At 37.1% G+C, this 14878-nt stretch overlaps 1 protein-coding gene across 1 annotated transcript in view; it reads left to right on the forward strand.

Annotated features, from left to right (window-relative positions):
* The window catches only part of LOC131071214 (gamma-interferon-responsive lysosomal thiol protein), a 91084-nt gene extending 79664 nt beyond the window's left edge, over window positions 1-11420 (forward strand). The window contains exon 5 of the mRNA XM_058006963.2: window positions 10960-11420. Within this exon, the coding sequence (XP_057862946.2) occupies window positions 10960-11118 (159 nt within the window). The 3' untranslated portion in view covers window positions 11119-11420. The remainder of the gene's footprint in view (window positions 1-10959) is intronic.
* The last annotated feature ends 3458 nt before the right edge of the window (window positions 11421-14878 follow it).

The raw sequence follows: 14878 nt of genomic DNA on the forward strand, positions 1-14878 counted from the left end.
AATTTGGAGGAATTGCATTTGGGTTTGAGGAGTGAAGTTATAAATATGAGACTTGGGCTCCCATTTGCACTATCTATGAAAATTGCATCATTATGCTGTCGGTTTGGCGACTGAAAATCTAAGCTTCGAAATATGGCTTCCTAGCTAAGTCTCAGTTTCGTACTTGCAAGATAGTACCTAGCTGTGTCCTTGCATTCCCAATGCTGTTGGTGAATGAGTTGCAAATTGTGGAGTGTTCTATGTGGGATTTGAGTGTTTTCTGGTTGCTGGTCGCGGGACTGCTGAAAGTATATTTTGCTCACACCTCTTAACCAAGCGACTCCATCATTCTGGGTACTGGCTCATCCTTCCTTCCTAGCCATGGCGATACATTGTGTAAGTTTTTAGCAAGTTTAATTGAGCAATGATTTTTTTAGACAAAATCGAACTTCCTAGGTCTAGCGTTGGATTTTGTGCTTGCATTGGGATGCGTGCCAAATAGTTGTTGGGTTGTAGCTTTGATTGGTTGCTGTTGTGAGTGAATTATGGTGGGTTTGGGACTGGTTTGAGTCAAATTGGATGAAAAATGAGGGAGTTATGAGCATTTGGGTGTTTCCATGGGCTGCTGTTTTGTACTTTCAGCTTGCAGATTGATTGTAACAGAAAATTATATTCTTGCTGTAGAAATCTGCATTACTCTCCTTCTTTCATCTCTTATTTTGTAAGGTTGTTTCAGTAGTACTGATCAATCATTCTTGCTGTCCTTATTTTGTAATTCCCACTGCATAAGTGGAAGAGGTTGGCTTAGCCGCCTTCTTACTTTGAAGTTCAGTTTATATACTCAGTCCTCCCACTAAATAAGTGGTCGAGTGATAAGTTTAATGCAATTGTCCTCCCGCTGAAATATGCGGTAGAGTGATAGTTTAATGTAATGTCCTCCTGCTGAAATATGCGGTAGAGTGATTGAATTTCAATTTCTTGTCATTTTCCCTTGGCCGGTTTATCGCCAAGAGTTTGGTTTCTATCCTGCTGGATAAGCAGAAGGGGCTGGCTTGCCGCCCAGGCATTGAAATTTCAGTTTGATTATGGTTGCTAACGATCCCCGGAACACCGTATGCTCTCACCCTCCCAAACTGGGCTCTCGGTGAGCAAAAGGTGGAAGGGTTCCCTTTCAGCAGTTTGGATTATTTCTCTAACCTTAACGGGTTGTGGGGATTGCTTGCATCTCTTATTGTAAAAAAACCAAAAAAAAAATTCTTGGGATATTACATGGGGCAATGTGTGAAAACGTCACAACAGTTATGAAAATACACAAGGATAGGGGTATTCTACAATGTGCAAATGTTAAAAGTTTTTTCATTTCCAATTTAATGATCTGTTTACACTTACGCCTCAATCAGTATAATGTCTCATTCACAAATTGGCATATCCATTCCTCAGAGAATGATCACTAATGCAAGATCGAGATAAATGGCCATCTCTCCTCTTGTAAAGAAGAGGTTGGATTTTGAATGTGATTGGAGTTGCCGAGATCTCTATTTTCATCAACTTTGATTTTCCCTTTTCCTATCTACAGTTGAAAGTCTTATTTTTCTCCACTTGCTCCATCTTGGCTCATACAAGTTGGGACATGCTCTTTTTTGCTCCTTCTGATATACGGTCCTTTTCTTCTTCATCCTTATAATGAATATTTGCACGCATATGAAAAAAACTTGTTATAAATTTTTTTTGGAGCCAATTGCTAGTTTCAAGTGAATAAATGCACCGAGTCATACCTGTGTAGAAACTTGCATCATTTTTGAGATATATATTTTGCTTCTTAGTAATTACCAATGTTCCATGGGGATGCATCCCCTCCCCAAAAAACAAAACCTTGTGTTTTTGGGATGGGGACATCTCTAGGATGTGGGAACCTAGGGAAAATGTTCCCCTACTACCCCACCACCACCTTCGTCGCCTCAAAGATGTCATTGGGACATTCGGGGACACTGGGATGTCCTCTAGACGTCTGGGGGACCCCTAGGAATTTCTTGACCATCTCATAGACACCTCAGAGTCTCCTATAGTCATATGGCCAAAAAAGCATTTTTTTAAAAACTCAAAAAATGATTTGACCCCTACACCCAAGGCCAAACTCTAATGGCCTAAGGGCCCCACCTAAACCCCACAAACCCTATAAAACACCCTCAAATCCTCATTTACCGCAACATTTTTTGTACCAGGAGAGTCCAACATCATGGTGGGTATGTAGAGCTAGCAGAGCCAATACAAATTGATGAGGATGCTAGACAAATAGCGCTGGTTGGTATTAGTATGGAGAAGCTTTTTATTTTGGGGACGATTAGAGGCCTCAGATTACTCAATTTTGTTATTTTTAACATTTGTAATCATCATTGTACTCACTGTAATCATTATTATGAAATCTTGAATATAATATAAATTTCAAATTTCGAGATTTTCATTGTTCAATGTTAAATTGTCAATGCTCAATTTGAAGTTTAGTAGTTTCTAAGATTTACTAGTTTGCCAAAATTGCATTTGTAATTCTTATACGTCTTTTTATAATAATTTTTTCAAGTACTAAATGTCTTGCAGTGCTGCCAACCCATTCCCGTCATCCCCCTTCCATCCCCAATCTTAGGCCCTTTGTTCCTGTTGACGTGTATTTTGTACACGACCAAACACGGAATAAAATACCTAAAGGTACCTTATCCTCTCTTGAATAAAGCCCCCGAATGTTGAAGATGTCGCGAAAAGGATCAATCGGGATGACTTCAAGGTTCTTCGTTGTAGGATCTCTACGTGTGGATAAGCTCTTTGTGGTATGATATGATTTGCTGGAATCACAAGGGGACTTACACTTGTCGACCTAAATGTCTGATTTGCTTTGAATATTGCTGGAACACAAGATTTTACTGGCTTAGATTTGAAAAAAAAAGGAAAAAGGACGAGTTCGAGGAAAGGATCTAATTCTGACACTAAGAATGTAGGAGCAATGAATGATCTTTGATGAAATTCTAACTAAGTCTTGTTTTGACATCCCAGGACCATCTCCACAAGGTTAGTACGATCTTCGAAGGAAAACTTTATGATGTTCAGATCATCACTACAGGCATAGACACCATCAGGCTGATGCATATCAATGAAGAAGCAACAATTGAAGTTAATCTTAAGCTTAATGATTCCAGTTGACTACACAAGGCAAGTTTGCAATCAACAAACTGCTAGTAGTATGGATATACGAATTTCACCATCAATCAAACACATTTCTTCCACTCATCTAATAACATGAAATCAAATATGAGAAGTATAGAGACCATGCAATTTGTTGAATCGACCCATAAATTTCACCATTTCTTCAATGAAGTTTTACAAGTCCTTTACAACAACATATTGGCAACAATCTTTGCCTTCTCTTTCTATTCTACTCTAATTGCTATTCTATCAACTGACTATCTACTATTAGCTAACTATTCACCTTCTAACTACTCTCTATTCGCCTTTACAAAATGAAGAGTCGAGGCTTATATAGTGCCCTTAATACAATTCAATGGCTAAGATCAATTCGAGATCAATGGCCAAGATTCAACAATGAAAACCCTAATTAGGGTTTGTTACAACAAACTTAATGCTGACCAATGAAATAATTGTATTAATTGGACACATGTCTTCTCTGAAAAATTCGACCAATGGATAGCTGGGGTAGGTACATCGAAGTTTGTGCCACCTTTAATGAGTCAGGTACATTGAATCTAGACATGCTGAGGTGGACCAATCCGACTAGAGGAGTGATGACTAGGATGCCACCTTATCTAACACTTGGTTGATGTCAATTTGGTGATGCCTTCCTTCAAATGCTGGACTGGAGGATAGATGGAGAAGGTCGCCCTTAATGATGTTGGACTGGAAGAGGTTATTCCTGATGATGCTTGACCGAAGAAGGCCGTCCTTGTCGATGCTAGACTGGGGAGGTCGTCCTTATCCTTGCTTGATCTTCTTGGAGGAGACCGTCCTTGATCTGGCTTGATTTTCTTTGATGAGAGTCTGCCAAGTAATAAATCTTCCGACTCCGGGGCCGCCATTTGATGCCTACACAAAATATTAAAGTTAGTCTTTGAGCATCAAACCTTAAAGCATGAAATTTAAGACCTTTCAAGGGTATAACTTAAAATATTAATTTGAAAAAAGTCATGATAAATCAAGAATTATACATTTTCAAATTAATTATGAATGGAAATTGGATCTTCAAGACTTAGATTTTACAAAATAGCTATGAAATCACAATAAGTCTTGAATAAGAACTTCAAAAAAAAATGATTCTTCATACCTCCTCCTTGAATGCTTAACTATAAAACCTTGGAAAATGATGAAAGAAGACCGGATTTTGCTGGACAAGGGTTGAATTGTGGTCTTCCTTTGGATGAATTACGCCTCCATTAGCCTTCAAAAGAGCCTCACTTTCCACTAGCCTCCAAACACTTAGCAAACTCTGGAAATTATCCTCCAACTTATCAAGAAATTCGCCTCCAACTCAGCTAGGATTCGCTCTTCAAATTGCTCCTCAATTTCGCACTTAGAAGGATGAATGAATGATTTGCATTTGCTACAACACCCCTCTCTTATATAGAGCGCTCACCTCTTGTTTCCCCAAGGCCGACTTGCTAATAAAGAGGTAAAAAAAAAAAAAAACCTTTAAAAAAGGTGGGCCGACTTGCCAAATAAAGGCAAAATAATGCCTTGAGCGCTCATTAACAAATTTTAATTCAAAAATTAATTTTAGATGCCTCCAAGATGTCCCTTTTGATTATTTCAAGGTCAAAAATTAATTTATTAAATTAAAATGCCTTTAATTTAATGCGAATTTGATTTAATCTTTCCAAAGGCTTTGAAGTTAGCAATTTTGGGGAATTTGAGGAATATCAACGCTTGACTAAGGTATCAATGAAGAATGCCAATAACTTCGCCCTGGACCCTTAGCAAGGGTCAGGAGCGATTTTTCAATTTAGGCCTTGAATATCCCATTTTTGCAAGTCCAAAACTTCACCTAGGCATTCTAAATGGCATCTTTTACTGGAGTTTGGGTTTGATTTCACTTGAATTTTGGAAGATAAGTGCATTTAGGGTTTTTTCGCCCTGGACCCTCAGCAAGGGTCAGGAGCGATTTCAAATTTGGGCTTACTCCTCCATCATTTTAGCTCCAATCCACCTCACAAGGTTAGGCAATGATCCCTTTCATTCATCTCATCCAAATTTGCTTTGTTTCTGCAAGGTAATAAGAGTTTTTCAAATTTTCGCCTTGGGCCCTCAGCAAGGGTCAGGAGCGATTTTTCTTCCCTGGCTTAGAATCATCAAGTTTTGGAAGCAAATCTTTATTCGTCATGTTTTTGAAGGCCATTTTTACCCTAGTGCATCCTTGCCTTAGCAAAAACTCAAGAGAAATAGGTTGACTTTGCAATTTTCGCCCTAGGCCCTTAGCAAGGGTCAAGAGCGATTTTGAGTTTTTGAGCAAATTCTTGATCATTCCAACTTCAATCCACCTCACAATGCCAGGAAATATCTTTCTTCTTTCTCCCAATCCAAGTTTGATTTCGTTTTGCAAGGCAAAATGGGAGATTTTAGGATTTTCGCCCTGGACCCTCAGCAAGGGTCAAGAGTGATTTTGCTTATCTAGCTTGGTTGCTTCTTGTTGATTATCCAAATTATCTTCACAGGATAAAACATACCTTTTCTCATCCACTCCAACCATAAAAATCATTTTGACCTTGCAAGAAAAAGGTGTTTTTGAGAATTTCGCTTTGGACCTCTTGAGAGGGTCAGGAGCGAATTTTGCAATCTAGACTCAAAATGTTTCATTTTTCACCTTAAAACCTCTTTGACATTCCAAAACTAAGCAAAAACATCCCCCATAAAATTTTCGCCCTGGACCCTCAGCAAGGGTCAGGAGCAAAATTTAGGTTTTCAACAGAGTCCTTTATCTTTTCAAGTTGAAACTTTCTCAGGTGGGTAAAGGGAGATGCCTTTATTTCACTCATGTTCAAAACTTGATCTTTTTTCACTGCAAAATAAGGGAAATTCAAAATTTTGCCCTGGGCCTTCAACAAGGGTCAAGAGCGAATTTACCTTTGTTGCCCAAAATTCACCATTTTCATGCTTTCAAACCTCCAAATGCATCAAGTGACATCCAATCTTCCTTCCAGGAGACCTTGCACATAAAAATTTAGCCAAAATTAGTGACAAATAAGCTCAAATAAGATTTTCGCTCTGGACCTCCTGAGAGGGTCAAGAGCGAAATCTTCATTCTAGGCCAAATTGCTCAATTTTTTAGTTTCAAACCATTTCAGAGGGCAAGGTTAGATCATTTTCAAAGCCAGGAACAAGGTTTCAAGCTCAAACAAGATGGCAAATGAAGTTTATGATGAATTTCGCTCTGGACCCTTTGGAAGGGTCAGGAGCGAAATTCCTAATCTTGGCCAAAATCCTGACTTCATTATCACATTTTTCCATCCAAACAAGTGTTTTGCCCTCAAAGATGCCTGGGAACGAGTTGGTTCTAAGCTTGGGTCAAACTAGAATGCCTTATGGAGATTTTCGCTTTGGACCCTTTGGAAGGGTCAAGAGCGAAATTCGCTTTGGACCCTCTGGAAGGGTCAGGAGCGAAATTTGACATTTTTAGACTCTCTGTCAGGATAATTTTATGGAATATAACATTTAAGTATAAGTGTATTCCATATATACTTTCAGGATGTTTGAGAGTGGTTTCAAACCTCCAGGAGCTATATTGCAAAATCTAGTTTTTGGAGGATTTTCAGTTTTCCAGACTTAGTCAAATTTCAGGATCAGGACATTCCAGACTTAGCCAAATTTTAGGATCAGGACATCACTCAAGCAGGACCTGCTATCCAGGTGATCCCCTTGGCGACACTCAAAATGCAAAGGCTAACAGACAAAACCCTAAAAGACCTAGAAAACAAACCCTAGAAAGCAAAAAAGCAGGGGTCCCCATTTGCAATGGGGCGATGTGTGAAATGGTCACAATAGTTCCCCGTCCTCAAAACCTGCGCCTGCATCCCCTTGTCAAGGAAATTTCGTGGAATTATAGCAATTACTTCATATGGTAGAAGAACAATTCAAGATGGAGTAAACAAAGTTAGCTTCGAAGCAGCAGCCTATCCCAGGCTTTATTTGATACATTGAATCAATGATCCCATAGTTAGTTAGTTAGGGCTTGCCAATTGCGGTACTCTTACCAATACTAATAAGAGTTCTACTCCTGAATCACCTATATATTCTTCTCTACATTTATTCAAGCATGATGAGTGTATAGGAGCATATATAGAGATAGAGTTAGACATACATTTTTTCCCATGAAAAGGTGGGGCCACCTAAATAAGTCTATTCATTATGAACACATGGGAAAATATATAGAAAGCTTGTTGACTACCTGGGGTGGGCACTTTTTCTACCTGATGGATAGCTAGTGCCAAACTATGTAATGTCCCTTCGTGGAATATTTCTGTTTTTTTCCCTAAAACAACAATTCCAACTTAAGATGAGAGTTGAAGACATTTCATCATAATAATCAACTTAAAATTCTAAGAATAATTCAGAATATAGAACTTATCTTGATTTTCTGCAATAACTCTCCTTCAAACTGTCTTGTCAAAGATCAATAAAACTCAGATTAATAAGTCATAGCATCATTAATATTATGATCAATACATCATAGCATATTCCTTATAATCAACCATATTAGGAATTCATTGGAAATGTTCGCAAACAACAATCTCAAGGATGGTCGTCCTTGTATTGTGAGGCATGGAAGGATTTCTATTCCATTCCATCCCTCTGTCCACCTTGGAGGCTGGCTGTCCTCGATCAAGCGTAGGAGCATGGAAGGGATTTTTAGTCCATTCGGATTCCCAGCCCACAAGCTCTCATGAACTTGGAATGCTGCCTCTCCTTCCTATTTGGGAGACACTTCCTTAAATTCAAATTTGATTTCTCAAGGAGTTTTCTAGAGTATCGCTGATTGCTTGATTTCTCTTTATCATCATTTCTTGAAGGATTGATGAGTGGATGCTTAAATTATACTTAAAATGAATTGATGCTTTAATGATTGATATTTGAATAATTTGATGATAGAATGGTTGATACATGAATAGTTGATGTTTGGATGATGGATGCTTGAATGATGTTCGAATGATTGATATTATACTGACTGAATTGATGGAAGAATTAATTGTGGGTTTGTTTGCTTGATTCCTTTATTCCCAATTGATGATTGATTGATGATTGAATTTGGTATATTGGTGAATGATGATTGAATGAATGTTGAGCTCATAGAGTGACGAGTGATGATTGATAAGTGATCCTTGAATGCTTGGAATGCTTTCTCCTTTATACTTTATTCGTGAAAGGGTCACCACCTTTCATACGAATTGAGTCACCACTCTCCATTGCTGCATTCTGAGAATAATAAATTGTTTTCCAAATGGATCTCGCTTGCATGTCCTCCTCAAATGAAACCTTCTCCCTTTTATATCTTCCAATGTGAGGGAGAAGCTACTCCTCTTCATCATGTCTGCCCTTTACAAGAGTAACAACCTTTTACAATTACCAACCTTTAAAAGAGTACAACCCTTCATCATTTCTGCCCTTTGAAAGAGTCACTTCCTTATTTCCTTCCCATTCCTTTCTTCTCTCATTAATCCTTACTTGGTTCACATGCTCCATTCTTTCTTCCTTCATATCTCCTTTCAAATGAACTCTTGTGCTCCTTATATATTATGTTTGAGGGAGTCACAACTCTTCATTTCATGCTTTTTGGCCATTCATTAAATTTAATCATATTACATTTTATTTTTATTCTATATATTTTAATTTTATTATTATTTATTATTAAATCCTATTTCAAAAAGGGACATTACAAACTAATCTTTTTCACATTCCTTGGATAAGGTTAAAGTTGAGTAATGCATCCTCAGAACTATTTGAAAAGCTTCCGTTCAACCATATATCTTCAAAGCAAATGTGTTGGGAGGTGTGCGAAGAGCTAAATTGTACAGCTGCGCCAATTAGTACTATTTTTTTATGATCTCACCCATTTAGAAAACACAGATTCTTGAAGCCAACCTCTGTAGTTACCTATCCTCATATACCATTGTTGAGCTGCTAGCATTGTGTTTACCCACTCCAAATTAATTTCTTTAGGAACACGCATTTACAATAGTCAAGTTGCGATTGTAATCCCTGGTCTGGGTGCATTTAATAAAAAGCAATGTGAGGTGTGATCTTTATCGATTGCTTGTTCTTGTCTATCCGTTGTGTGCCTCTGTCCTGAGGCAAGGCACACATGGTTACTAGAAAATTTGTACCATAACCCCATTGTCCTCTTGTTAGAGAGTTATGGGTGGCCGAATGAGGGAAAAGTTTGGTTGGAATGATCAAGAGAGGGCATTTAGAGATGGATTGCAGGAACTAAGGAAAGAGAGGTCAGGCCTAGTAAGAGAAGAAAATAATTTAGGAATGGAAAGTAATCTATTTCTGAAAGTCATGATATTTCCATAGTCCATATAAGTGATTGATAGAGCTTCTGGTAATATTTGTTAAATTTTTTTGATTCACACTTCATGATCCATTTTTTCCTCTACCTGATGATGGATCATAGAGTATTCATCCAAAACATTGATATAAAGACATTTAAACAGTTATTACTAGAAGCTCTTTCAATCAGTGATCTATTAAGTCATCTAGGGATGCTAGAATAAAAAGTATTAGCTCTCTTTTGCAGTTTGTCAAGTAAGAATGATGCAGCAATCGGCAAATTGTGCAAGTTGTTTCAATCTGGTCATTCTACTTGGTCAAAGTTGTTACCTGTGAGTGTGTCTACCCATGAATGAATTAGTTTATCCCTGAACGAGATGCGGGATCCTCCTGACCACTCCTATAATGTGGAGTTCCCTTTCATTCATTGTGTTGCTAACCCAGGGCAGAATACAATCCTGCATCTGCAAAAGAAGAGGAAAATGTAAGAAGTGGAGGCATGGCAGAAGCAATGGTGAGGGGCAGGTCTACAAATTCCTTTCTCTAACTAGTAAGAGTCTAGCTATATCAACCTATAGAGCTGTATAAATAGTTGGGTTTATCCCTTATGATCTCTGATAATCGAGGTTCTGGATTCGCTGGAGTGCGTACACCAATCCATTTGGTGGGGTTTAGAGAGTTAACTATTTTCCTGGGCCCCATTGTAGTTGAAGGATTCCTGGCAGGTTTTAGCTAAAAAAATCCTTGGTGAGTCTTTCTATATTCTTCCCCATTCTCACTTAGTAAGTGTTGATGTGTTGGGTATCGGCGTTATTTGTATCCATCTCTCTCTATCTGTATTCATTGATGTCTGTATCCATGTTTCTCTATTTATATCTATCTATATTTATCCATCCCCGTGTCTATTATTATTAATAATTATGAAATAAGTCAGCAAACACGTCCAAAACTTTCTAGTGATGGTTTCTCTTTAAAACTTTAAGCATTTGAGCTTTATTTATTTGCTGATGTCCTGTGTGATACTTAGTGGGACAGTGGTAGGTAAAAACTCTGTTCACTAAAGCAAGGAAGGTTTTTTTTTCTTTTAATGCTTCGTGATTTTAACCATTGACTGTATTTGTGGATTTTCCATAACAGCCCTTTTGAAAAGCATTGATAAAGATCACTACCATTCCCTAATCAGTTATTAATAAAAGACTTAAAGTGATGACTACATCACCAGACGCTTGGCATATCCAGCCAGATTGACATCCATAACCTCGGCAAACTAGTAATGTAGCATTTATTTCAGTCTATCGAAATTGAGTTCTGGATAAATGAAGTTGTCCATCTTCATAACCTTGTTTTCTGTCATTGTTTTTACTGGAATTACTTTTACAAGGCTGATTCCTTGATTTTAAGATTCCTGACTAAATCCTTGTCATGCTTTGTTTACAGGATTACGAGAATGTAGAAGAATATATATGCAAAGCATATGAAGGAACTCTGCCTCAGGCTTGTGGAAGTCTCTTGGAAAGACAGTTTTCAGCAAATGTAAAAGGAAAGGGGGATGGCAATAGGTTTTGCATGAAGGATACTCTACTAAGCTCAATTTAGATTACCCAATTGTGAAATGAGAAAGCTACATGTTACATTTGCGTTATCTTTACAAGAATGCTTTGTTTTATCTTTTGCATATCTCAAACAATTTTTATTTGATCAGATGTGTTTATGCTTTATATGCTTTGCTGTAATTGAAAATGGGAAGGAATGTACCTGAACAAAGAACCATACATGGAGACTATACATTGTAAATTATCTCCGTTTCTTTTTTCATACTTTGGATAACTTTGTGCATAATTTGTATAGTCAATAAAGATATTTTATTAAATTTTAAAGTACTATCAATTTAAGGTCCATTGCTTCGACTTAGCCATATGGTATTTTAAAGTTTCAAGATTCAAAGGTTTCTGGTTTAATCATTTGTTCTAAGGATTTAAGATATATAGGAAAAAAATCTATCATAAAATGTTTTGAAAGATGCTGACTGACGTAAAGGCAAAATTAAAATTGAAGTCGTGTTAAGGGAAATATTGAACTGCAAACTATAACAATAATTAACACTTGCTGAAGATTTTGCAAATGGGGTTGTAAGCTAAGTGGGCTTAACCTTGGAGGGAACTCTGTTGTTAAGCGCACTTGAGTTGGAGTAGTACTGGGATGGGTGACCTCTCGGGAAGGCCCAATGCTTCACCCCTGTGAGCATCACCTAGATGCAATGAGTGCTAAGTGGACCATTCATTCTCATGAGAGATGGGTTCTTGTGAACCACTACTCATGAAACATGGGTCAATGAATTTGACTCAAAAACTACACAGTTGAACCCTGATAGCAATATCATAGTTTGACTTGTTGTGGAAAATACCCTCCTACTTATCAATTGATGAGCTAAAGGGGCTCTATAATGAATGGCTCATAAGGAACAACACTTGCTGAAGGTTTTGCAAATGGGGTTGCAAGCTAAGTGGGCTTAACCTTGGAGGGAACTCCGTGGTTAAGCGCGCTTGAGTTGGAGTAGTACTGGGATGGGTGACCTCCTGGGAAGGCCCATTGTTTCACCCCTGTGAGTATCACCTAGATGCAATGAGTGCTCAGTGGACCATTCATTCTCATGAGAGATGAGTTCTTGTGAACCACTACTCATGAAACATGGGTCAATGAGTTTAAACATGGGTCAATAAGTTTGACTCAAAAACTACACAGTTGAACCTTGATAGCAATATCATAGTTTGACTTGCTATGGAAAATACCTCCTACCTATCAATAATTAACATGACAAATATAAGCTAAACAAAAGGGTTGGCTTTATATTATTGTGGCATGACAGACCAAACCTTGCTATCCTCAAAAATTTTAAATATGTTGTAGGACAACCAATCTTTGTCACCAACTTATAAAAGATGTTGTGAGATATCAATATAATATAATTATGTAAAGGGGAAATAACTTTTTTTGTGGGAATAGTTTATGGTAATCAAATAAGATTCACACGCATAAGCACATATCAACCTAAATTAAATAATTAAAAATGTTGGGTGTGGATTATTTAGTAATTAATACTAAGCTAGGAAATTAAATGTGAAGTGGATAGTGATACATAGTTTGACAATTAAAGATGAATGTTTTTTTTGGAATTCAACTATCTATAGTCTAGAAATGGTATCTCTACTTGTGTGCCATCTTGGATTTCACATAGGCATCATGCTCTATCTTGGGTCATGTTTGTGCCTATGGGTCACTTTGTGTCCGCAAAACAAATCTACCTCATGCAAATTTGATCTTTTAGGTTCTATGCTCCATTCTTTGGTTCATTGAATTTTCCTTTGTCTACTCATCTTTCTAGATTGATGGTATTTATAAATACATTTGGAGGGCTATTGAATTGCTAGGGAACAAGTTCTCTTAGGTCAACCTCTAGAAAAGGACTAGCTTTATGGTCTTGCCAATAATTAAAAATAATGCGCTTAAATTGTGCAAATTCTCTTAGGATGAATATTGATCTAAATCTTAGGTGGTCTAGGGAAAAATCCACTTTTTTGAAGATTGAGGCTTATAGATTATGCAAATATAAAACAAAAGATGGTAAATCAAATGCACAATTGAAGTGAAAGGCTTTGGAAAACTTGTTACTTCTATTCCCAAATAGAAATGAATAGGATGCAATGAATGTTTACAAAGATTATAGCTAGACATGAAGATTCGTGTGACCAAAATGGCACAACATTTCAAATAGTTTACTCATGCTTATACCTATCACCTACATGCAAATATAAAGGGTATATTATGTTACCATTACAAAACAAGAAATGGAAGTTGTAATGTAATAATTCATTATGAATTGTTGACCTTCCAACTATCTTCTTGGTTGCATCCTTGATTATTGGATTTGTTACACGGTCAAAGTCATCTACATATAGATCTACTATAGTCACCAAGTGAAAGGCTTTGGAAAACTTGTTACTTCTATTCCCAAATAGAAATGAATAGGATGCAATGAATGTTTACAAAGATTATAGCTAGACATGAAGATTCGTGTGACCAAAATGGCACAACATTTCAAATAGTTTACTCATGCTTATACCTATCACCTACATGCAAATATAAAGGGTATATTATGTTACCATTACAAAACAAGAAATGGAAGTTGTAATGTAATAATTCATTATGAATTGTTGACCTTCCAACTATCTTCTTGGTTGCATCCTTGATTATTGGATTTGTTACACGGTCAAAGTCATCTACATATAGATCTACTATAGTCACCAAGTGTCTTGCACAAAGTTGTGCATAGGAATGCATGATGAACAATGCATAAGGTCATGTGTGGTAGTACATTATGGCATTGAGGTTGCATGATGGCCACAAGTGTTGTGAACACAAAAGGCGAGACACAAAATGTTTGTAGCATCTTGTATGACTGCACTCAAATCATTTGCTCTTTCTTGAAGTGATGAACACTATTTTTTTGGTGAGATATGAAAACTAAATGTGAAGCTATGAAACATTGCACCACTTAGTTTGACCTACATATATCTTCACCTTAGCCACTCCAAACAAATGATATGAACCTATGTGTGTGTGTGTGTGTGTGTGTGTTACGTGTTGTCTGTTATTTTGTTCAAATCTTGGTTAGAGAGTATAAAGTCTAAAAGATTGAGGGTAAGTCTTGCAAGTAGTTGTGGACCCCACAAAAGTAAGACCCATTGTTGAAGCCTGGGAGGCGTTGTGAAGGGCAGTCGTAAGTCGGGAAATTGTAGCAGTGAAAGAGGACCGGAATTTCGAGTAGGATCTAAAGCTTTCTCAGTAATATTTGCTCAGAATGACAACATATAGAGGTATGAATGCTTCTAGTTCAAAATGAATGACATAACTTAACATTGTTGATAATGAGTTGTTTGCTGATGACAATGGATGCTCTAAAATCTCAAAGAACAGGTCTTCATATTTAAGGAATAAAAAGAAAGCTTGTGTAGAAAAGGATAATAGATAGACTGTGATAACTTTGCAAGTAAATAGGAAGACAAGTCTTGTATGCAAAAGGATACTAGACAGACTGAGTCAAACTTCCAAGTCCAAGGTCAAGATATAAAGATTGCTAGAATAGAAAAGTATGTAGAAGATTTGAAAGAAAATCTTGAAGCAATTGAAGAAGATATTGACATAATAAAAAGAGTAGAAAATCTTATAGAAATGTAGAAAGTCCAGTAGATAGGAGAATTAAAAAAGGAAAGTATTTCGAAAAGATAGAAAAGCCTCAACAACGAAAAGGATAAAATTGAAGAGGAAATAGAAACATGGGCAATTGAAATAAGGGATT

This window comes from Cryptomeria japonica, chromosome 7 (assembly GCF_030272615.1).
Source record: "Cryptomeria japonica chromosome 7, Sugi_1.0, whole genome shotgun sequence".
NCBI lineage: Eukaryota > Viridiplantae > Streptophyta > Pinopsida > Cupressales > Cupressaceae > Cryptomeria > Cryptomeria japonica.